Source organism: Centruroides vittatus, unplaced genomic scaffold (genome assembly GCF_030686945.1).
Source record: "Centruroides vittatus isolate TY-2023 unplaced genomic scaffold, ASM3068694v2 scaffold_1152, whole genome shotgun sequence".
Taxonomy (NCBI): Eukaryota; Metazoa; Arthropoda; class Arachnida; order Scorpiones; family Buthidae; genus Centruroides; species Centruroides vittatus.
The window spans coordinates 3,454,254-3,480,506 of record NW_027122670.1 but is presented as its reverse complement, the minus strand read 5'-3'; the positions used below and the strand labels follow the sequence as shown (position 1 = coordinate 3,480,506).

The following is a 26,253-nucleotide window of genomic DNA, read 5'->3' as shown; positions in this document are numbered from 1 at the left end:
TAATTTCAAATAAGTTATTGCAGCTTTTTTGACAACGCGATTTTCTCGCTCGGTGTTATCGCTGTGCTGTCTCGCGATCATAACACGATAAGAAATTTAATACTTTTGATTCTGATGAAACCGTGTTGTAGTTTACTTTGCTTTTTTACAGACACACTACGGTGACATTATTCAATACTTGGCAGATTATTCATTACTTTATTCAGTTGGGACGCTATTTACAAATTTAATACTTTCAATTTTGCAACAATTAAAATCTATGTTTATTACGTAGCAATACCATTTAGTAATTGTGACCCGAACATTTATTTGGCTATTTTATCAATATTTTTTTAATTATTAAAAACAAAATTATAGACTTCATTACTGTCAATACTAGTTGTTAAATTTAAAAGAAAACATTCCCCCGAGTGCAAAAACAATTTGTTAGTCATTTAACTCACTACTGACAGATAAGGGAGTTTTTGAAAACAAAGTAATAAAACGATTAGCACTTTGTTGTCGTTCAAAGTGGGGGACTAGTAGAATCTATTACTTTCGCGGGAGAAAATAAAAAAAGCTTTACTCCCCTAAAGTTGAAAGATAATACAATCCTGTAAAATTTAACAAATCTGATGTGAATAACTGAAATTAAAATTATTTATAAATTGTGCATATGTCACACTTCCTTTTGTGAATTTGTGAGCTGCGAGTTAACTCAAGGATTTTCCTGTAATCGCCTATTATCTACATTTATACTACGTTATAATTTATAATTTATTTTGTTCGTAACCAATCCCTTTAATCAAGAATGTCAGAATCATTTGTTTGGAAATATTTCGTTAAGGATTTGAAACAAGAATTTGCAACCTGTAATGAATGTAAAACACAGATAAAGTGTAAAGGTTTTTCAACAAGCGGCCTTATCAGACATCTGCGTAACAAGCATAATATTGACAAATTATCTGTCACTAGTACTAAGCGTACAGCCGAGGAAACTGGAGAAACTAGCAGTAAGCGATTAGCCTCTCAACAAACCTTACCATCGCTTTTTATTAAAAAAGAAACGTGTGAAGAAATAGTAACAAAACTTGCGACTTTAGATGGCATCTCTATCAACTCTATTACAAAAAGTGAGTTCATCAGAAAATCATTGACAGACAGAGGATACACTTTACCAAAAAATCCATCAGATGTAATGGATCTCATCCATTCGCATTACAAACAAATCAAACAACGATTATGTTCTGAAATTGATAGCCAAATAAATGGAGGATCAAGGTTTAGTTTATCCTTGGATGAATATACTTCACTAAACAATCGCCGGTATTTAAATATAAACATACACAAAAGTGACGGAACATTTTGGAACTTAGGAATGGTGAAGATTTCCAATGTTCTACCTGCAGAAACTGCTGTCCAAGTAATCAAAGAAAAGTTAAAAGAATTTCACATATCTTTAGAAAAACACGTGGTGGCTTGTGTTACTGATGGTGCAGCTGTAATGGTGAAATTTGGAAGGTTAATTGAATGTGAGCATCAGTTATGTTATGCACACGGAATTCATTTAGCGGTATGTGATGTTTTGTACCAAAAGTCAACCACTTCAGTAGCAGTCCCTCTTTCTGAAGAAATTCAAACTGAAGATGAAGAGCGCAATGACGATATTGAGAAAGATGAAGAAGACTTTAGTTATAGTATTGATTTTGAAAGTGTTTTGTGTGAGCGTTTGGCTGAAGATCCTTTCGATATAGATATTTCATTTGAATTACATGACACACTAGGTAATGAAATCGTCTGTTCTCAAATCATTAATAAGGTTAGAAAAATAGCAAAATTTTTTCGCAAATCACCTTTAAAGAATAACATCTTACAAAAATACGTTGAACAGGAACATGGGAAAAATTTGCACTTATTTCTGGATTCCAAAACCCGATGGAATAGCCTTTTAGCCATGTTAGAGCGATTTATTAAAATAAGATCATCCATATCGAAAGCAATCATTGACTGTAATAAAGATACGGACAATTTTGATCTTGACAAACAAGAAGTTACTGTAATTCGTGACATCGTGGCATCACTGCAGCCATTAAAAGCTGGAGCAGAAAAGCTTGGCAACAGAGGATCGACTTTACTTTCATCGGAAGGTATTTTTTCTTTTATTATAAATGAGTTAAATCAACTAAACACACCTTTTTCAAGAAGACTAAAAGAGTCGTTTATTCGACGCATAGCAGAGAGAAGAAATGTAAAACTGACTGGCCTCATACAATATCTCAATAGTGGAAAGAATTATGGAAAAGTTTCAACTTTCCCAAGTGAAAAAAGTTTGCCAGCCTTACCAACCAAGACTATGTTAATTTTATCAGCAAAACAGATGTTAGATCGTCTTTTTGAAGTATCTACTGATTCTACTTCCGGTGATACAGATCAACTACCAGATGTCGCAAGCTCATCTGCAATGACTTTAGCTGAAAAGCTTGATGCTGCTATCAAAGAAGCTGAGATAGACAGATCAAGAAAAGTGGACAACAAAAGCAGTACTGAAACGCGTCTCGAGAACGAAATAGAAATCTTTGAGGCTACAGGTGAAAAAACACACAACATCTGTCTTCTGTTAAATGCGTTAAAAACGATTCCACCCACATCGATTGAATCAGAAAGGGCATTCTCGGCAGCAGGACTTTTTATTACCAAATTAAGAACCAGATTGAGTGATCGGAGTATCCGACCATCTTTGTTTCTTAAAATCTCATTATAAAAATTTACAGTAATATTTGTATTATGTTTTATTTAAATAAAAAATATCATTTTCTAAGTTAGAAGTTTGATCAAAGTTCAGTTTTTTTCTTTAAATTTTTAACTCAATTCGTAGGCAATTTTTGTTATAAGCAGTTTCGAACAAACTTTAACAAATTTTTTTTTATTTGTGAATTTTCTACGTAATTCAAAGGTATTTTTAATACATATTTTACACATCATTATTAATACGATTTTGGAGGTTGTAGAACACTTAAATTACTTTAAAAAATGAAAAATAATGATATCATTCGATTTCAAGATATTTTTTATATTTTAAAAATAATTTATTATATCCCGGGATTTCCCGGGATCCCGGGAAACAGTTCACTTTTATCCCGGAATCCCGGGACAAGCAAAAGACAGGGAAATAAGAAACCCTACTGAATATATAATAGAACATCAAAAGTTATAAAATTACAGAGTAAAAATTCTCTAAAAAGCAAAATAAAGTTACTACCATATAAAAATTTTAGAACTTTTTGTTCAGAATTAAAGGAATCTTTTCCTTACACATTATGTGTGAATTTAGAATTTTACACCTTTATGTGAATTGATGCAATACATTTAATTCAGATAAAGGTGTCAAATTTCGAATTCACAGATACTTGTAAATGAGAAGACTATAATTAAAATTAATAAATAAACAAATTTTATATCAAAAGGAAACAAATGATAATAGATTTATCCAACTGTTCTGCATATTTAGATCTTGACCAATTTATTGTTTCACCTTCAGTGGTAGTTTCAAGGACAATAGTAGAAATAAAATACCGTATTTCGTTGCAAATAAAATTCAGTGGCGATTGGTAATTTAAAATTTATTGACTCAAATGCTTTTAAAATTTGGGGGAGCAAAAAAGTATGATATATCCGAATCCTCAATATAACGAGTGACTACTTTATTTTAGTATATACAGAAACTTTTAAAATGTGTTTAAACCATAACAGAATAAAAAGAAAATAACAACTTTTACTGCTATTTTGCTGAGTTTTCCTTCTGTGTTTTCACTTTGTTTTGTCACTATTGCACTCACTTTTTATTCACTTTTTCTGTATTTCAACTTACTTTTCTCACTTTTTCAGAGGGGAAATGGCACTCCCAGGCATGATGATGCATTGAAAATTTCCAACTTTTCTAAGTGTTTTAAGTTGACTAATCAGAGCTGGGATGTGTGATGTAAACTTGATCATAGGCTACCTTTGTCATTTGCTAATAATTCAGGATGATGGAGATAAGCTCTTTTTAATAAAGTATATATACTCTTTAATCTGTTTTTCCAATGATCTTTTAGTGGCTTAAATGTAAACTAGGTTTTTATTAAATCATTTGTCCTTCATGTTCTATCTTCCAAATTACTTTTCAATTTGAAGGTGACAACATGTTTTTTGAAAATATTTGTTTTATTAAGTTTCTATTAATTCAGTGTTATCCTGATGAATTTTTTGGTTTCATGAGTGTTTTTGATATTAGCATACTCATTTGTCTCCGGAACAGTTTTCTGTTTTTCTGAAATGCCCCTTGCAAATGCTTGGTCCATTCTTCATTCATTCTGTCCTTACTTTCCTTAATCACTAGTGCAGTTTTTCATTTCTTTGCTCTACTCATTCTCATTCATATTGCTATTCAGTCTGCCCATGTATGCAGCCTTTTTTTTATTGCTAGCTCAACTCTTGTCATTCCACCATGCAATCCCTCTCTCATGGATCACTCTTTTTATACCATATACCTCTTTTGCTGATTCTACCAGACAAGATTGGAAAAGCTTCCAAACCTCCTTCACATCATCTCCAGTTATGATCATACACTTCAGAGAGTCCCACTTGTCCAAGATGTCTTGTAATTTTGCCAAAACTCATCCTTTTCAGCATCCACATAGTGACAACAATGACTCCTCTGCATCTTCACTTTGAAGCACATCCATATCAGTCTTTCCTTCACTTGCTTATACTTCTTCATGTACTCCTTTGTGCATGCATTAACTAAAACACCTTATTGCATTTGCTCGCTCTATCTCTTGCACACTGGACCAGATCATTCTAGTTCACATACATACACTTCTTGCCTTTCACTCTTGTCTTTCTAATGCAAAGACCATCTAACTTACTTTCAGTCATTTTCCTTATTAATTCACTTTTTTACTATTATTAATTACTTGACCTCTCACTTTTCTTACATTCCACACACCCAATCAACATTCACACTTCTACTTTTTTTTACTCATAAGCATATTCCAGTCCTGTTGCTTCTTGGTTGGTGGGAGGACAACTGTTGAAGTAAGGAGCCCCCCATTCCCAGACCCTGCTTTTCTTTCCTTTTTGCCTTCTTTTAACAAGAGAGAGTTTTTACATGGTGCGGGTGTTTATCCCATGCAGCAATCTTACCTTAGTCTGGCTATTATTCTCTGACCTTTTCATCATGGGTATTCCTGTTGGTAGCCAAGCTGCCACTAGCACATCTCACAAGGTCTAGAAGGCATGCAAGCCTGCTTACCCTACCAAGATAGGAATCTTGAAACAGTAAAAAAATTTGAACTAAATAATAAATATCAATTTTATTGTGTTTTTATAAATTATTAATAACATTTAATGAATTATAATCAGTCAATATACATGTAGAAGAAAAATAATAATGCTGATTTTCATTTATGTAATGCTGGTATATTTGAATTTCAAAGCTTGATAAATCTGTTAATCAATAAAAAAATGTTGATGCATATGTTCTTACAAATGTTTCATAAAACTAATTTTCTTATTCATTAGCAATTTAAACAAAAATTGTGTTGAATTTAAAGTAATATCAAATAAGGGCTAAAACAATGTTAATAACTTTACTATCTGAAAATATTTTATTATATACAGGTGAAACTGAAAAGTCACTTACATTAAATTTTATATTACAGGTAATTACTCTTGTTGCAAAAATGGAACAATTACGTGGAGTTGAAGTTCATCCAAATATTCACACATCTATGGAAAAATGGTTAGAAGCAATTAGAAATGTTCAAGGACGTCGGAGGGATGAAATCATAAATGCCACAAATCGCCATCGAAGCGCTACTAATCGCATTCAAGAAGACAAAGGTATATATTATAGATATTTTTTAACAATGTAATTATGTATTAACCAAAGAGAATATGTAACAATATCAGATATTTCAAAAAAAAATGCTATATGTTGTTCAATAGAAATTAATTAAGATATATTTTTATATAAAATACATTAATATGTATTGAAAAATGCTATAAATTTAAAATGCTGTTGCATTAGATATAAAAATGAAGAGCAGGAAAGTTTTGATTAAAATAATAAAAGTAATTTTTGTAATTAATATTAATATTTAAATGTTTGAATGATCTTAATTAACAGAAAAATTATATTTTATTATGCAGTGGTTGCTCTGAAAATTTTAAAAATATTGCCACCAGTTTTACTTACTAGTTAATGTAGGTGTTAGTAGCATTATCAGTTTGGCATCTGGAAAGCAAAAGTAACAGGTTAAACTGTCATTCACAAGGAGAGGGCCAGACATTCGGGTCTCCAGTTTAAACAAAACTTGGTGAGCGCACAGCCTTAAATACAAACAGCTTCTTGTCCAAATAATAGGATCCACTTTCAAGCATTTCCAAAAATTGGGCCTCTGAAAATTTAGTGTTTAGCTTATAAGTCTTTGGAAATTTCATATCCAAGAGTGGTGATAGCCGAGTGAATGAGACACTGAGCACTAGAGTTAGCCGATTTAGGTTCAATCCTTTGAAATGTTAGTTTAGTTTTTTGGTGTAACATTTTTATTTTATGATTTTACCATGTTATTATTACTTATTAGCATTATTATTACTGTTATTATTGTTCACATTTAAAACTTATGAAACAAGAGATTAAAAATTGTGACATTATTTCCTGTTTACAGAAAATGAGAATAAAATTTTCTTCCTATTTATTTTTTAGATATGGTGGTATTATGACATTCAAAGTGTAACAAACATGAGTGCACAAGGAAATTGTCCATAATATTAACAATTAAAAAAAAATAAATTGCTGCGACTTGCTATCCTATTTTCATATCACTTGTTTTTTTCGTCCATGTGTAGTAACGTCTGAAGCTTATTTGCTTGTGAGGACATAGTATGTAAAATATATGAAAATAAATGTGAAGAAATAAAAGTTTTATTTAACAATGTAAGAGTTAAATCTACAGAGGCTTCTTTTCACTAAACAGGAAATGATGTCACAATTTTTTAATCTCTTGTTTTATAAGGTTTAAACATCAGGAATAATAATACAGTAGCCCCTTGTTATATCACACTTGTTGGGAGACAAAGAAAAAGCTTGATATATCCAGCAGTGCAATATAACAGAGTACTAAAAATTCTTATACTAAACAGATTATACATGAATCTCTACCCTCTATTCTTTCATCAGTAAGTGTCATCTGATATAAATAAAGCAAGCTTAGTTTTGAAATACTCAATTCTGTACATGGTTATATTGTATTAATTGACATTTACATAAACATCGATATCACGAATGTCCATTTAGCATTATTGTTTCTTTAACAATGACATTTAAAGACAAATACTGTCAATATAAAAACAAAATACCAGTTGCAATTTTATCACACAGCACTATATTTCATAATAAATCCCTTATTAAAAATATGTTTAATTTATATTTTTCAATGAAAATTATAAATACAGTAATTGAAAATTTAAAAAATAAATATTGAACATATAATAGAACATTAAAACTTATAAAATTACAGAGTAAAAATTCTCTAAAAAACCAAAATAAAGTTTACTACTGTATAAAAATTTTAGAAGTTTCTGTTCAGAAATAAAGAAATATTTTCTTTACAAGTTACCCAGTGATTTGGAAATTTCACATGTTTATGTGAGTTGACAGTATTGCATTAATTCACATAAAGGTGTAAAGTTTCGAATTCACAGAAACTTGTAAATGAGGAGACAGTATTTAAAACCAATAAAATAAACAACTTTTAATATCAAAAGGAAAGGTAAATAATTGATCTATCCACCTGTTTTGCTTATTTAGATCCTGAGAAATTTATTGTTTCACCTGTGGTGGTAGTTTCAAAGATAATGGTTGGAAAAAAATATGGCATTTTATTGCAAAAAGAAATTCAGTGGCAATTATTTTAAAATTTATTGATTTGAGTGCTTTTAAAATTTGGGGACCAAAAAAGTGCTGTGGCTATACGCCATATTTTTGTAAATATAAATTGTAGTTTAGTTCCTCTCTCTACTCTTTGTCCTATTGTCCTTCTCCTTCTAGAAGCTTTTTATCTTATCTCAGTACCTTGAGGGTGGGATGACCAGTACCTGGAAATGTGTGAAACAAAGAACTTGAAGGGACCTTGAAGACAAAGAAGATAATGAACAGGTCATTCTTTTGTTGGACTCTGAAGTGTACAGACGGGAGGAGAACGCTCCGTCGTGGTAGCAACAACTGAAGACCTCGAGTGCACGAGAGTGAGAGAAAGAATCATAAGTATAGACGAAGACAGCAACGAGTCAAATTTTGTGAATATCGTGTGGTATCCCACCCAACATACAGCAGTACATACAGCACCAACACGCCAAACAAAAATCCCGGGTATCTTTGTTTTTTATTTTTTTTACTGTATATATTATTTCTTCGTCCTTTTCTTTCTACTCCTTCCTTTCATTATTGTTGAATCTAGATTGTAAGTTTAAAAAAAGGGTCAAGCTTGATATTGTTGTGAGCATGATCAATACCGCACATTGTGTATATAACTAACCATTGTCCCAGTGGTAACTTGGCTTACTATTGTAACATCCCGTGGCATTGGAATCCCCAATCAAGAATCTATGTAAAAATACGCGAAATTGTTTATTTGTAAAAATATATAAACTTATTATTTTTACTGTATCCTGTCTTCCTTTGCGGTAATTTCAAATTTCGCATACACTTTCACAGTGCAATATAACAAGGGGCCTCTTTATTAATAATTATGCTAATGATGCAATAAAATAATAAAGTTACACATAAAATTAACTAAACTAAATCAAAAGTTCCAAGGTTTGAACCTACATCATCTAGTTCCAGTGCTTAGCATCTTATTTGCTCGGCTACCTGAAGACTTAAAAGCTAAACACTAAATTTTCAGAAGCCAACTTTTGGAAATGTTTGAGAAGTGGGTCTTATTATTTGGACAATGAGCTGTTTGTGTTTAGGGCTACATGCTCACCAAGTTTCATTCAAATCGGAGACCTGCACATCTGGCCCTCCCCTTGCTAGCAATAGGAATCAGTTTTGAATAATTTTTAATGAATAATTCTGAATAACACATTTGATCACAATGTTTCTAACAGTATTTCACAGGTTCTGTCTAGGGTTTCTCAAACGGGATCCTGGGATCCCAGTTGTTTTTTTAACCCGGAAATATTCCGGGAAATTTTTCTTATCCTGGGAAATCCCACAAATTTCTTAAAAATTCACTTTTTTTATTTTGTGTTAAGGTTGAGGAAATTTTGCAAATAGAAAGTATAATTAACTAATAAACTGTCAGAATACATTTGTATTTATTAATTTTAAACCTACTTATTAGTTTTTTTAATTTTTACTCGTTACGGCACGTCACAAATGGTCAATAATCAACACATAGCTTATTTGTGGCAGGACTCTCAAAATTCTTTACTTGTAATATCTGTAATAATTGTGCTTATGTTGTCTTAATTTTTAACCAAGCCCAGTAGCTTCAATAACTGTGTAACGCCAAGTTGTGAAAATTGGGCCAGGATACAAACGAGTAGGAAGTCTGCAAGTATGAAGTTTTTCTTCACAATCTGATTATTAAAGACAAACGAACTGCCGAATTATTGGGCTATGATGTTTCTATTAAAGTAGTCGAGGTAGACAAATCAAGAATACTAGAGAACAAAAGAAGTACTGCAATAAATCTCGAAAACAAACTAGAAATCTTTCAGGATACAAGTGAAAAACACATAATATTTGTCTTCTCTTAAATGCATTAAACACGATTTCAGTCACATCAATTAAATCGGAAAAGGCATTCTCGGTAGAAAGACCTTCTCATTACTAATATAAGAATTAGATTGAGTGATCGGAGTACTGTATTGACCATCTTTGCTTTTTAAAATCTTATAAAAATTTACAATGTTTTGTATTATATTTTATTTAAAAAATGAAAATTACCTTCTAAGTTAGAAGTTTGATCTAAGTTCTTTTTTTTTATTTTTAACTCAATTCAAAGCATTTTGTTGTTGTTGTATGCAGTTTCCAGCAAACTTTAATAATTTTTTTCTATTTGTGAAAATGTTTGTAATTCAAAGGTAATTTTGAATATACACTGGACGACAAAAAAAAATAACACACCATGAAGGACTTGTTGGATTTGAATAAAAATTGGTGTGTGACATCGTCATATCTAGACAGATATATGATTGCAACCATAAAGCAAAAACATACTTTATTGTGCAGTAATGTTCAATACAGTGCAGGCACTAATATCCTGTTGGGCCGCCTCTAGCGCGGATACAAGCTGTGATATGCTTTGGCATGGAGGCATAAAAGTTGTGTATAATGTTCTGTGGCATATCTGTTCACGCGTGATGCAACTGAGACTCAAGATGCGGCTGTCGCAGCTGGTGTCCCATGTTTGATTAACGATAAATCTGGAGACCGTGCAGGCCAAGGAAGTGTGCAATGTTATGTAGGCATGCTTGGGAGATCGCTGCGGTGTGTAGCCGGGCATTATCCTGCTGGAATATGCCTGTTGGAAGCCCTGCCATGAGGGGCAACACATGTGGCCAGAGGATGTATTGCACATATCATTGGGCTGTGAGGGTAGTACGCATGACAACTAGAGGTGTCCTACTGTCATATGTTGCAGCTCCCCACACCATAACACTGGGGGTTGGGCCCGTGTGCCGCCCCACAGTATAGGCTGAGTTGACACCTTGACCAGCGGGTCACCATACCCTCACATGGCCATCGTGAGCCCACAAACAAAAGCGGGATTCGTCGCTGAAGACAATACGCTGCCGGTCGGTAGTTGTCCATGATTGTCATGCAAGACACCACTGCAGACGGAGGTGTTGGTGGGTGGCTGTTAATGGTAGAACACATACTGGGCATTGGGAGACCAATCCGCCTTCTACTAAGTCTCTGGAAATGGTGCGGCTGGATACACGGTTCCGTAACGCAGGTGCTACTGCTGCATGAATGGTAGATGACGAAGCTGTAGGCGCTGTCCGTGCTTGACGTACAATGAGACGATCCTCCCGCCTGGTGGTCTGTCGATAGCGTCCGGAGCCTGTTTGCCATTCATGCATACCCCTACGTACCCACTGCTCATAACACATCCTAACAGTTCCATCAGAACTGTTCAGATGGCGGCCAATCTGGTGGTATGACAATCCTCCTCTCAATCCAACGATGTGACCTCTCTCAAACTCACTTAACTGAGTGTAAGGCCGTCGAATGTGTTGTATAGGCATGTCTATCACTCAATGAAGTCACAACCATCAACACAAGCGCAGGACATATGCACAAATCATCAAAGCGTGCACCTTTATACCAGATAGAGGAAGCACTTTTCTACCCTCTGGTGGTGATACAACACAAGAACCTGATCCCAAAAGCTAATCATTTACATATCTAGCTATGATGATGCAACATACTAACTTTTATCCAAATCCAACAAGTCTTTCGTGGTGCATTATTTTTTTTTGTCGTCCAGTGTGATATACACTGGACACAGTATTATTAATATGATTTTGGAGGTTGCGGAACGTATTAAATTATTTTAAAAGATGAAAAAGAATTATATCATTTGATTTCATGATAATTGGTATATCTTAAAAATAATGAATTTTGTCCTGAGATCCCGGGAAACAGTTCACTTTTATCCCGGAATCCCGGGACAAGCAAAAGACCGGGAAATGAGAAACCCTAGTTCTGTCATGTCAAAATTTTTGTTTTAGTCTTCTGAAAAAGATCGTTGTGACATTGTCACAATGCTGGACTACAATTTTTTTTTATCATATTTTAAATTTAATAAATTTAAAATATATGCTCTCCACCTCAAATTATTAGTAGTGTTTGCCCTTGTATGTCATACTTTTTTTAACAATAGAATTGTGCTGCATCTATTAACTGCTTTCAGGGGAAACGTTTTGAATTGAAATAACATGACTTCTGGTTTGCATCAAATGTTTGTATGTAGCTAATTGGAGCCTCCAGCCCCTAAGGTTTCCATATCTGTTATCGGATTTCATCTAACTCCATTCTCAAGATTAAGGAAAGACTGGCAGACAACAGTAGGAATTTATAGGTCTACAATTTTTTCAAATTGCAGCCCAAAAAGTCATCCCAAAATTTTTGTCAATTGATAAAATATTCCACTCTGGAAGTGCTGGGTAGCATTGGACAAAACTGCCTTCAATTCTCAATGTCACTTCCTACTTTTCTTTTTGAACTTGCCATGTGATGTGTGGTACACAGACTCCCATTGTACAGAAGCTTGACATTTTGCTATTTTTCCTGAAGTGTGATTTGTGATTCAATTTCACTCTGAATATTAGAAAAAGCAGACTAAGATTTTATCGCCACTTTAATAAAAACATCACTAAGTGACAATTATAGCCCTATGCAGTGGACCCCTGATTGTGTCACAAAATGTATCAAGAATATCTTCTTATCATTAAATAAAAAAATATTTTCTATGTGAGGATATTGTACACTCAAACCTGTTTTTGTGTGGTCTTTTTTTGTGCAATTTTTTTTTGTGTGGTATACCAGTTTGATTGAAATTCATATACTGCACAAAAAAAATCACACAAAACAAATCACACAAATAAAAAATCACACAAAAACAGGTTCGAGTGTATGCATATTACTATAGTAGTAGTTAAATATTAATTAAATTTATATAAACATGCATAAAAAGAGTTACCTTAAATTTAATATTTGTTATAACTTTTGGTTTTAATTTTAATTTGTTTTAAGTTTGCAAAAAATAAAAATTGAAAACACAATGAGCAAAATGGATAAAAGTACATGTGATACACTCAACACTATATCAAGTCAGAAAAAACTTATTGTTAATGTTTTGACCATTTTAAATAATTCTATCAGGATATAATCAAATGGAAAATTTTTAAAAGTACTAAAAGAATGGAAATTGAACATACAAAAGAATAGCTCTTACAAATTTAAAACTTTGTAATGGTAAAAATATTTAAAGACAGACTATCAAAAATTTCCTAAGCAAATTCATAGGACAGAGTATAATTAAAATTTAAAAACAGACATAAAATAGGTATAAATAAACATAAATTAGCTAATTAAAAGAAAAATGGGAAGTCTATCGTTCAGAGTGTAATACTTCTTTTGAGTTAGGGAACAAGATAATCAAGTTCAAAATTTTGTCTACATTTTTTAGACTAGAATACAGTGGAACCTCGCTTAATGAGCATCATTCGTTCCAGAAGCTTAATCGTAATTCGAAACACTCGTTAAGCAAAACAATTTTTCCCATATAAATCAATGTAAAATACAATAATGTGTTCCATGCTGAAAAAATACTCAAATATTTTATGTATAACATTTATTCAAAGAAAATTATATGATATACATGTTAAGGAGTGTGAATCAACATCATCACAGAATGAACCAACCTGGAATGCAAATTTGATTTGCAGAAAACAAAAGCAATCACAGATAATATGTCTGACAAACATGCCAAACGATATGCCAAATTCTTGGACTATGTAAAGGCTATAATTAAGTATTAGAAATTAATTAATTTGACTAGAGGTAGGCAGTTAAACTGTCATCTCATATTTAATTTAATAATTATAAATAATTAATTTTTAATTTAGATATTTCTAAAATTTAATTTGGAATTGGTCATTAAATTCAATATGAGAGGCAGCATAAGTGCCTACCTCTAGTCAAATTAACTAATTTCTAATATTTAATTATAGCCTTTACATAGCCCAAGAATTTGGCATATTGTTTGGAGTGTTTATTATATAACGGGCTATGGTTGTTGATGTTTATACATAATATGTCTGAACAAAAGTTTGGAAAAATGTGTGATCACAAGCGACACCAAGATGCTAGCAGAACAAGTGCTAAACACAGACTGATGGAGCAAGTGCACAATCCGGAACTTCCCCTCTCCTCATCACTCGTTATTAGAAATGTCGCTCGTTAAGCAAGTCAATTTTTTACAATTTGTTTTGCTTGTTGTGCGAGGTGCTTGTTAAGTGAGGTTCCACTGTATTAAAAAGTATATTAATGAAGCTTTTTCTATATTTACAGTACTAGATTTTCAGTTGACTATGTTAGATGATATTACTTTGTCTTATAAACTTAATTTTTGATTTATTCTTATATAAAACTGAATATACATAAGATTTTTTATAATGTTTATTTTTCCACAGATGTAGTAGCCTTGGCTGCTAGTATTTTGGAACTTAGCAAAGCATCAAGACATGCCCGTACTGCAATGTGGTGTGCTTTGATTACAACTATACTTTTTAACTTGGACCCAACTTTAGCAGCTGCTCAGTCATTTCCTTCAAATTTGAGTTATGAAGAACAAAGTTCTGGTAAATTTGCTATTACATCATCAGAAAATGTTAATACTCAAGGAACATCTCACAATGATTTCAGTTCAAATTCTAGTGATTGTAATTCTGCAGCAAATTCAGAGAAAGTTACTGAAACATCAACAATGTTATCCCATTCTTCTTCTGTGCAAGAAAATAAATCTGTAGATGATAAAACTGAAAAATCATTTACGGATGTTAATAAGGGGAATAATACCGAGGCAGAACAAACTGCCTCCAAAGTTTGAACTTTGTATCCTCCAAATATTCCAGCCTGTGTTCATCTAATTGTTTGTTTAGAAGATTCTATAATGTTTAGTATGTAGATTGTTAATTAAAATGTTAGTTTTTTGTTCTCCTAAAACAATTTTTGCAATTATGAAACCAAACTGATGCAATATATTATCTAAATGGTTGCTTTCATCAGTGTACATTTCATCAATATAACTGTTTGTGCTACACATTTTTTCTAAATGTAGCATAAATGGTAATTTGAGCCACAAAAAATAATGCATGGAGGATTTAGAGGCAGCTATGATGTGTAGTTTATTGTTACTATATGAAATCTGAATCTAGTTGTTAGTTTTGCCATTGGTGCACTTCATGATATACTTATCACCATTTGTGTATGTGCATAAATTATAATGAGGCTAGTTCTGTAACCTCAGTAATCTTGGTCTTCGCGTGATCGGATTACAATAGGCTTTTTGCCTTCTCAGCTAATTAGTCCTTTTTGGAGAAATTATGCATTAAACTGCCTTCAAGTTCCTCTATCACAGTGGTGTGTATATTATTGTAGATGTAAAGGGCTTTATATAATTCAGGGTAAATGTAATATTGCATATATAGTGTATATAATTTTAGTATTTTAAAACAAAATTGCCCTTTTAATAATATATTGTACTGCTTTTTATATTTCTTGAAACATTGTTTAATGTTTTAAAAGTAGATTTCTAAATTTCATTATAAAATTATTTTGAGATTTTTAATATTTTAATAACAACTCATTTTATAAATGCTGAGAATATCTGAATTTGTTTAAGAAAAAAAATATATATAAACTATAATTTAATATTAAATATTTATTTAAATGTTAATTAGATGTTATTTTAAAGAAATATAGCTAGTAGATTATATTTCAATTTTTCCAATTAATAAAAACTGGAAATTGTTGCAATCCCCTTAATATTTATGCTAAATATGGTTGTGTAGATATCACTTTTGCTACCATCTTTCCTTGCCAATAGCCATTATTATAAACAGTGCACTTCGTGATATCGTGTATTAATACCATTTGACCAGAGTGAGTGTGATAAACAGTTACTGGCCTTAAAAGTTTTCTAGCATTTGTAGGTAGTAGTTTCAAACAGTTTTCCAGCTTTAAGGGGCAACTGCCTGATATAAGGCATATGCATCTTTTTCTGCTTGAGTGTTGCTGTAATTTTGGGGATAGGGAAAATTGGGGTGGGTTTTCAATTTGTAACTCAAGTGCCTGACCTCTGCTAACTTTAAATTTCCTTTCAGGCAAATTTATTTCTAAAAATTTATTACTGAAATTTGAGGTTAATTGATCCAATTTCAAATTAGTATTGTTGTTTTGAATTTTCATTTAATAATAATAAATCATTTTCTTAGTATGTGTAAGTAAATTGTTTAGTAGATATATCCAGTATAATTAGATTAGTTGAATTGAGGAATTGGTAGAAAATTGTTTTAACAAATATTTGCAATTAACTTAGGTTTGTGATTATACTGCATACAACTTTGTGCCAAGTAATTCCTTTCAGATAATACCCAGTAGTACTTTCTTTTAGAAATAAATTTAATCATACTTGAGTGGAATTCATTGCTGAAATTTTGTCCAGATAGAGGTCTCAGCAAAATTTGTTGTATATTGTGAAATAATGCTGTACAAGTAAATTGTAAAATGTTTTCAAAGGAGTTAAAAATGTAACTCCATTTATATTTTAAGAAATGAAATAAACATTTCTGTCTAATAATGATTGTACATCATTTGAATATTGAAAAGCAAATGTTTTTATCTGTCTTTTAAAGATAATCTCATCTGACTCGAGAAACAATCTGGACAATTTCTCATAATAATTGCTTCAAATAAAAAAAAAGATATATTACAAAAAAAAAAGCAGAAAAATATTTTGTAGTGATAGCTCAACGTTGTAGCAAAGTATTGCTCATACATTAAATGTGCAGTGTCACTTCTGCAACATAAGTGTCATACCTCTTCAAATAATTATGCTTGCTAATTATTAAAATGGGTGCAAATTTTAATATAACTATATATCTAAAAGTATTAAATATTTCAAAGAAAAATATTTAATACATTTAGATTATCAGTTTCAATTTTTCTAATCTGTGTGCACTATTCTTATTAATTTAATTCACATATAATTAAAAAAAGTATTTTTGATTTTCTGTGTTATTTTAATGTCAGGTTTTCACATTATTGAAATTAATGAATATACTATTTATATTTATATTTTTTAATTTTAACAGAATCTCATATTTCCCTATATACATCTATAAAAAGTATAGTTGCATGCATGTGTTAATACTTTTTTTAAATTGCACTTATATTTGATTGCATACTAATCCTAGTCTGTCCATTTAGACTAGTGATGGATGGATAGTACAAACATTTGCTAGGTGCCCTTTAACTACAATGACTAGTATTCTTTAGTGACCTTTGAGATTCCTATGGGCTAAATTTGCCAATTTTGGCATTAAAATATTAGAAGGCTGCTGTTGTGCACGTTTTGAATGCATAATATCTATACTTCGGACCTTCTCTAATGCTGTTTATATATGACCTCAATGGGATGTGTAGTTTAGTACCTGTGGAATTGTACATCATAAATGTTTGCATTTATTATTATTTAGCACAGATGATGATATGCATGATGTGTTATGATAGCAAATATGACTAATTAATTATAGAAGCTTAATTTATTATGTGCTTTAAGCATTTATATATACAGTGTATACATATACATATATATTTTTTAAGTGAGTTGCTAAAGTTATAGATTTAAATGTGAATTCTTCCACTCCAAACTACTATATATCATTTATTATTGTTTATTTTCAAGTTCATTCCTTACTTTAGAATAAATTTGTACTAGTTGTGTGTAAGTGTATTGTGTTTATGGTTTTAATTCACCTAGTGATTATTATTTTGTTCATAGAATATTTCTAGTCTAACTTTAAAAATCAAAATTAAAGTTAATTGTGTAGTTGCATTAGAGTTGTCAGTTTAGATTTAATGCAGCTTCTAAAAGTAATTCTATATTTGCCAGTTATTTCCATCCTTAAGTTTATTCCTATCTTCTTACATAAATTATTAAAATTTAATAATAAATATTATAAGTAATCCAGTTTGTCCTCAGGTTGATGGGAAGTAACACATCCTTTTTGCTACAGTATTTTGTTAATGAATTACGACTTTGACTTTTAACTGATAACTTATTATCCACATCTACAATGTTTTTATCATGTATGTAGCCTAGTACGGTGCAAACCAGCCATGACGTATATTTGTGTAGCACACTTTGACTCACCTCACACCTGCCAAGTTTCCCAACTATCATAAATTAGTCTGGTCAGATATATTTTCGTACCTCTCGGTGGAGTAGAATAGATATATGTGTGTATGGTGATAAAAAGTAAAAAGAAAAAAAAGTATAAACTTTGAATCTTTACTTCTTTGAAGATGTTACTGCAGTATGTAACTATTTACAGTGTGTGCACAAAGTGGAGCATATTTTTATTGCAATACTTAATCATGGCTGATCTAGTGATGCTAGTAGAATTTTTCTTGCAAGAAATTTGACCATGAGACAATACCATTTTGCCAATTTCTTAAAATAAAACAGATTTTTGCATAGGTTTAAGAATAGTTCCAATTTAGATTAAACTTAGAGCTTTAATTGTTCATTGTTATTGTTTTTAATTTACATAATTCTTTCTGTAAATGTTGTAAAAGTTAAAGTTTGTATCCATGTGGTACTTAGTATAGTCCACTTTGTCTGTATTGCATTCCACATTTCATATTTTCCCCAATTTCTACATAGGGGATTTGGAAGAAGCTAAAATGTATTTCTTCAGAAGTATGCTAGTTTGATTACATGATCAACAAATCAATTGTATAAGTTTATATAGTATAAATGATCAAATTTCTATTCACTGTATTAGTATTTAGTAAAAAAACAAAAAAACATTTAATGATTTCTCTTGCAATACCCAAGGTCTTCTCATTTTAAGTCGTGAATTTTTCCATCACAAGATAGCATTTTATTTTGCAATCTTAAATTAAAATTTCATTTTTGAATATGTTACATTATAATTTAATTTATACCATTAATATGATTTTCATGAATTTTAAACCCAAATTTCAATTCTGAAAAACTCACAAAAGATCATTTGTTAAACTAGTATACGACTGTTTTTGAATTCAAGTCATATCATGTGATGGAATAATTCATGTGCTCAACTATCAGAGAAGATTGAATTTATATGCATTCTCTGCATAACAGATTGTCATTGCCAATGAATCTCATCTGTTGATTGTATTCAGAAAGAAAGTATTATTATGTGTTGCAAATTTGTGCAAATGTTATTTAGAATAAGAAGTAATTTTCATGCTGCCCACTCTTATGAGAATAGAATTTAAGCCAGTGATTTATTCAAAGACATGTACAATGCAGCTATTCTGTTAATCAATGAAATGTTGGAAGTTTCCTGTGATCTGTATAAACCATGGATATATCCTTGATACCTTCCAATGGGAGGGATAATGGTAAAGATACCATTAAAATCATTTTATTAGATATTAGATAGCAAAATGAATTATGTATTGGTGCTTTTCATTGTTTTTAGTATTAATAATATGAGTTAACAATTTAAGAAATTAAAATGTTATATTTTTGTTTAGTTCAAAAGGTTTAATATAGTTATAAATTAAACTGATGATTGTTTCTTCCATTTTAATCTTTAAATAATGTATTAACTAAATGTTAGAATAATATGTTTTTATCTGGTGGGTAGCATTATGTATGTAAGCAATCCTGGTGTGAATAACTAGTGCATTATGAGGGGAAAAAGGCCTAGTGTTATTTTTTCTCATTAATTAATGGCTGTCCATCAGCATGCAAGAACAAAATATAAAGCTGAGTTATGCTCTGGGATCATGTTTTGACACCATTGGTGGAACACAGGCCATGTGGAATAAGAAAAGTAGCATGTGACTGTTGTATGTATACAAGGTCTTGCAAGTTAAATGTGTAAGTGCAGGGATTAAAAGACTGACATTGTAGACCATGTGCAAGGCATTAGAACAGTTTTCCACTTACAATAATGGTGTTCAGTGTTAACTTACCGTGTGTTACTGCTGTGATTATCTTGTTCCAACTATTTGAAGATTTTTATTAATAAATAATTGATGTTTTATGAGAAATAGTACTTTACTTTATTCAAATAATTCAAACATACACACACTTAAAAAGTAAATCTTACATAAATCAGAATATTTATTTTCAAAATTAATGCTAGATTAAAATGTTAAATATTATTTTTATAGAAATTATAATTGAATGAAAATTAAAATTATTAAAAAAAGAAAAAAATTTACAGTAGGGTCTTGTTTTACACATGGGCTTGTATTTTCACAGATGGAGAATACTTAAACTAATCCTTGGATGTACAGGTCATTCTGACTATTAATACACATGTTCACTGATTTTGTTACAAAATCAACTGTAGAGCAAAATTAATGGCATCAAAAATTAAGTAATTTTCTCAATCTATCTTTGAGAAAAAAATTATCAAGATAATGAAAATAGAAATTCTGATGCTGACAATGAACCTATACACAATTATGTTAAGAGAAAACATTTAAAGTAAAGTGAATTAATAATCAGTTAACTTTTAACTCTAAGACCTAAATATGGCAATTAGTGCCACTAAATCTGACTCTTAAGTCAATAAACCATGCTTCTCCAGATTCTGACATGTCAAACACAGATACTGTCTGAATGCTATTCATTGTATGACTGGTTTCCCTGTATTTTTTTAGGAATATACTGAATATGGTGTAATACAATTTTGCTTTATACATCGTATACATAACGTTTTTGGACTAATCATTTTTAATTGGCTCCCCAAAAGTGCCTACTACTTGAAGGCTCTCAATCCAGGCAGTCATTTTGGATCACTAGGTGTGGGGCAGAAATTTATGCAGAGTTATGTTTTACATGATATTTGGCATGCAGTTTCTATATAAAACAAGACCATACTATAGTCTTTAAAATGAAAGAAATACAACTATCAATATATATTAAATATCATCTAATTTAAGGTTTAAATTTAACAAAATGTTAAAATGTGATGTATCTTTACATTAATTTCATTGTTAAATTTTCATATATTTACAGTAATCATTATTTCTACTTATAAAGGTAAGTTTCTTTGTATATGCATACAACTTTAAAGAAAAAAAAATATATTAAGTGAAGCCATTCTAAATATTTGACCATTTCTCTGTTACCTAATATTGAAAAAGCTAATATTGAATAACGAACTGTACAGAAACATGTTTTTGAAAATAAATATTTGAATACAAGCAGTATAAAATAAAATTTTGGATAAACTCAGCTATTCAGTTTGTTTTCTGATGATGATGGGTTAAAAATTCCTTTGTAAAAACAGTTAATGATGTAATTAAATTTGGAAGGATAAATTACTTTTAATAAATGAATAATATATAACTTATCACAGAAAAAATAAATAAAATAGTTTTATAAGATGTCGTCATATTGGATTTTCTTGGTTGACTATGAAAAAAGTGTCAATAATTTAATCTGTTCCTCATAAGATTTTTCACTTCTAATTCATTATCTTCATGCGTTGTTTCTAAAATAATGCTGTTACAAGGGATAGGTACAGTACGTTTTAAAAAACAAACCATGAATTTAATTGAGGAAATACACTATTTGTTTATATTATTTTTATTTAAACAACTTAGAAAATTCATAATAATTTAATAAGCAAATTTTAAAATTACAAATATAACAACGATAAAAATTATCATTTATATAGGAACAATTTTAAGCAAATTCGCCTAAACACAAATGAATTATTTAAAACATCTCAATTTTAATTTAAAACAAGTGTTTTTTTCATACTAGTCTAAATGTTTTCAATTTGAATTTATCATATGCCATTCTTATCTGTGGAGAATCATCCTGTTTCTTTTCAAATATTCCATTTTATTTTTCATATTTTGATACTTCTTTTGATTTCCCAAGTTTATTTGCTGTTTGACTTGTTGAAACTGCCATGAAAACAAACATTTGCGATTGTCACAATTAACCATTAAACTTAATATCTATAGTTTATTTACATTAATTCATCTTGCGACACAATGGTTGGAAACCGATGCTCTACATTATTGAGAACCTCTTACTTGAACCGGAAGAAAACCATCTTCTTTGTGCTGATAAATCTCTGATAAGGCAAGCATAACATTTTTTAAATCTTTCTTTTCTACATTTATCATATCTGGAAATTCTATACCTAGTTCAGAAAACATTTCTTCTACTTCAAATGTATCTTTATCTTTAATGCTCCTGAGCAATTGCTTTTTTCTCAGTTCTTTAGTATACTGAATTTCAGATTTCACTAAATTTTGACACATTGAACTAAATTTGGCTTCATCTTTTAATTTGTAAGCGTGGACCATTTTGTTCCAACTCTCGTTTTTATTTGTCTGTTCAGCATTAACAATTTCTTTAACGCATCTTTTATACCACAGTTGCCTGCGTTTTTTCAACTGTTGAACGTCGTCTTTCAGTTTATTCTGATTAACAAGCTGTAATTTCTTTTTGAATATTTCTAGAAAATGGTCATATAGCTGCCTATCTACGGAATTCCATTCGTCTAGAAGAACTTTTTCACTTTCATTAAGTTGAGTCTTGTAAACGTCTTGCCTGACATTTAATGCGAAACTTACCACATCGTCAAAATTCCAACACATTAAATTTTTTAATAAAATTAGAGATTCGTCAAACAATTCAGCAATCATTACTAAATCGAAAGTTTTCTCAATATTCGTAATTGTCTTATTTATCACATCTGCTTTATCGAAATTTGACGGAGACAAGCCGAAATCGTATATAATTTGATTATATCCGAGATTTCCTCCGAGTCTTCTTTTTAACGTATCAATCATAGATAAATTTTTCGTATTTTTGATATATTCCTGAAGACTCATGTTAAAAAAGTCCTTTAAATTACCATAAACATATAAGGATTCGAAGACACTAACAGGATTTCGTATTATGCTGACATAAATAGTATCTGAAGGCATCAATGCTTTCACTTCCGGATAGTTGAACACCATATGATGGCACAGAATATTATAACCAAACGATGACCAGGGAACTTTTCCTATCATTGATCGATTAAATGGTTTGGTAGAAGACAAATAGTTAGTGCTAGAAAACAATGGAAGTACTAAAGTTAGATTATGCTTATCTGAATATCGTAGGAAGATATTTTGAATGGAGGAGCTTGCACATTTGTGTGTCTTTACGAACACTACGTTTTTCCTAGGTGAACATTGACTAGTTAGTTGATCTACCGACAGATTTGCATATTTTCTATTAAAAAAGTATAAATAAAAATTAATTTTTTTAAAGTAAATTGCTATTTTCTATTACTAAATAATGTATTTTATTATATGTATTTTACTGAATGTATTATCAATTAAAAATTTATCAAGCACTAACGTTATATTTAAAAACGAACGTGTATGAACTAGCATAGTTTTATAGTCCTATGCATACTAAAACAAACTCAATATGAACTGCAATGAACAGAAAAAAGATAATAAGGTTCAGTCTAAATCGACTGCCGAATGGCCAAGGCAGTTAAGGCATCATCATAATATTCTGAGAAACTCAGGATCGAATCTGGTCGATCCATCCTAGGAATTTCCTCCAGGAAATCCCGCATTCTCATATATTGTCTTTCGTGACAGGGCTATAAACAGCCATTTTCCAACAAGATAATGCTTGGCCTCCACGTTTTCCCAGGAAAATCTCTATCACATTGCACACTTAATTGATTTTATCGGTATCCGGATTTGTCGGCTATCGATCATTTGTGGAATTAGATGGGAGGCCAGCTTCGCCAACGAGTTTGAGTAATCTAGAATGACATTTGAAGCATCTGTAGACAAATCTTTCACAGGATAGCATAAGAATCTGCATGCCTCTATAGATTCGCATGTATCCTGGCGTGATAAAGTCGTATAAACAATACAATGTTTTATTTAAAAAAATCAAACGTTTTATTCAGTCTACTTGATAGACCTACTCTATATCCTGATTATCTATCAAATAGACTGAAAACGTTTGATGTTTTTTTCAATAAAACAGCGCTGTTTATAATGTGATTGTTCATTTATTACTATTGTCATTACATTCGCACTAATGAAGTTTTGTTCGATTCAATGTCTGCTACGTGATGCATAACTTTTTTTCAATGAGTGTATAATAAAACATCATAAGAACATAAATATTATAAGAATTATTAACCGTTTTCTTATACTGAAGTTTTTTTTTAATTAATGCTAAATGCGTAATGTTTGCAATGTGCTATGATTATGATTTAAAAAATAAAATAATGCTGAATCGAGATTGTTATAGCTTAATATCTATTTTGTATGCATAATTTATTTATTTACCTCTTTCTTACTGTTTACAAAATTTAAAAGATTACAAACATCATATACAATACATACAGTATATGACGTGTGTTCAGCAATTTAAATTTTCAATCATATTGTGATTAATTTGATGAATAAAACATTAATATTATAATGTATTATTAAAATTTATAGGTTCATTTTATACATAATTCACCTTGTCAGACTAATAATAAATATAAAATCAGCTTAATAATGGATGCATATTTAGTAAAACAGAAAAATTGTAGGGCGTAGGGCGCTGTATAGCTCGCCTTAACTTGATTTATATTATTTAGTTATCTACAGCAACTTTAAGGAATATAGAATACTTAAGAATAAAGAAACTATAATGGACACAAAATAGTAAAAAAAAATTATTTTTTGCTTTATATTAAACCCTGTAAGCTATACTTGAATCTTTTATAGGTATAGGTTTATGAACTCAACTGCGATAATTGTTGTATTGATTGCCATTAAGAATAAGAATTGCTTAACTTAATAAAACTAGATTTCAAATAACACATTTTAAAATTCAAAATACATACATGCTTTAAAACAATTTTATTTTAAATTTTAACAGCATGTACCGCACATTATATACTTCTATCAACTGTCATAAATTTTAATTAAATGATATGTTAATACTTATTTACTTTAAACAATAAATTTGATAACATTTTAATTAAAGATCTGTGTCTATATCTTAAGATGTTTCCGATAGTATCAACCATACTAAATTTTGGTTACCATTTTTTAAAATTAAAATGTTTGTAAACTTAGAATATCAGTATACCGACCTTTCTGAAGCAATGACACTATCCCAATTAAACCACACATAAGACATCAAACAGACAACTGTTATTAAAATCAAAGTAGTCCACTGCAGAGTATGTAGACGAGGCATATATAACATTTTTGTAAAACATTAAGTACTTTTTTGATGACACTATCTTCTAAAATATGTAGTCTGAACTCAGACGAGATATACAACTTGTATTCTTAACCTGTTTGAAAGTAGTTCTCATTGAATTGCTATTTGACCTACTTGTGAAGGTAGAGAGGACACATGTACAATACAAAAACTGTTGCTTATACTTTAATGGAGAATTTTGCATTTTTATATCAATGAGTGAATGGTTTAAAGACCTTCCCATTAAATGTTTATTAAAACGGATCCTAATCTTATCGATTTTATTCGTCCAATTTTATTCCTTCGTTTAAAACTATGCTAAAAGTAAAATTTAAAGTACAATGACCTCGTCAAACACGATAAGTTTCAAAATCTTAATTGATTTTTAATACAAGCTAATGGAAAAACTAGAAGTTTATGTGGTTAATATAAAATGATATAAATTACATTTATTTATTATATAAAATTCCTCTCCAGTCTCGAAATAATATTGAAATAAATCAACACTAAAGATAGATTCGTAATTAGGGCGTAACGAATGTAGCAATGACCATATGTTTTTTCAACCGAAAAAATTTCAATGGTGAGAAATGTAAAGAATATTAGTGAATTGGTTTTTTTCTCCATTAAACTTTTTCGTTTGTCATTCTGAATTTTTTTTCTTTATTACTCTTTTCATCTTTTCCCCCTTTTTATCCTTTTCATTTTGTGGGCGCTAAAAGGGCCTTTTAATCAACTCCATCAAGGGTTCGACCAGGCCCACAATGAACAACCAGGTAGTGAGGGACGGGGCACAACGTATCTGGAACGGCCCAATTCTTTTCATCCTATGAATATCAAGAGGACTTTTTCTATTATATCCAACACGGATCATGGAGGCAGCTGAATGGCGACGGATGAAACCAGAATCCGTGACGTGATGGATTTGGAAAAAGTCTTAGTACCCAGAGGGCAGAATCAAAAATAGAAAAAAGTTTTCAAAATTTTAAACGATTCGAACAGCTCGCGATTATATAGACTATTCTAATTTAGAATAAATGTAAATCTGAAGTTCAGCTAAAGTAGAGAAAATGGATAAAAATACAGAAGCAATAGATATTACTTTAAAATATAAAAGATCAAAAGTACGTATATTATCGATAAAATTGAAATATATTCAAGAAAATCTTCCCGAACTATG

The 26,253-nt window shown here is 30.6% G+C and overlaps 3 protein-coding genes across 10 annotated transcripts in view; 2 read left to right on the top strand and 1 right to left on the bottom strand.

Moving 5' to 3' along the window:
- LOC136986574 (serine-rich adhesin for platelets-like) overlaps positions 1-19,870 on the top strand; it is a 109,225-nt gene extending 89,355 nt beyond the window's left edge. The window contains exons 11-12 of the mRNA XM_067284153.1: positions 5,682-5,862; positions 14,233-19,870. Of these exons, the coding sequence (XP_067140254.1) occupies positions 5,682-5,862; positions 14,233-14,648 (597 nt within the window). The 3' untranslated portion in view covers positions 14,649-19,870. The remainder of the gene's footprint in view (positions 1-5,681; positions 5,863-14,232) is intronic.
- Positions 19,871-21,651: 1,781 nt separating this feature from the next.
- Positions 21,652-25,163, bottom strand: LOC136986542 (galactose-3-O-sulfotransferase 2-like). Its single transcript, XM_067284101.1, has 2 exons — positions 24,961-25,163; positions 21,652-23,072 (listed from the first exon to the last, which is right to left on the bottom strand). Exons 1-2 carry the CDS (start codon positions 25,074-25,076, stop codon positions 21,860-21,862), a joined length of 1,329 nt encoding a protein of 442 aa, XP_067140202.1. The 5' UTR covers positions 25,077-25,163; the 3' UTR covers positions 21,652-21,859.
- Positions 25,164-26,063: 900 nt separating this feature from the next.
- Positions 26,064-26,253, top strand: part of Dhc36C (Dynein heavy chain at 36C) — a 155,721-nt gene continuing 155,531 nt past the window's right edge. For all 8 annotated transcript variants that reach the window (XM_067284092.1, XM_067284094.1, XM_067284091.1 and 5 more), the window contains exon 1: positions 26,064-26,197. In XM_067284092.1, the coding sequence (XP_067140193.1) occupies positions 26,144-26,197 (54 nt within the window). In that variant the 5' untranslated portion in view covers positions 26,064-26,143. The remainder of the gene's footprint in view (positions 26,198-26,253) is intronic.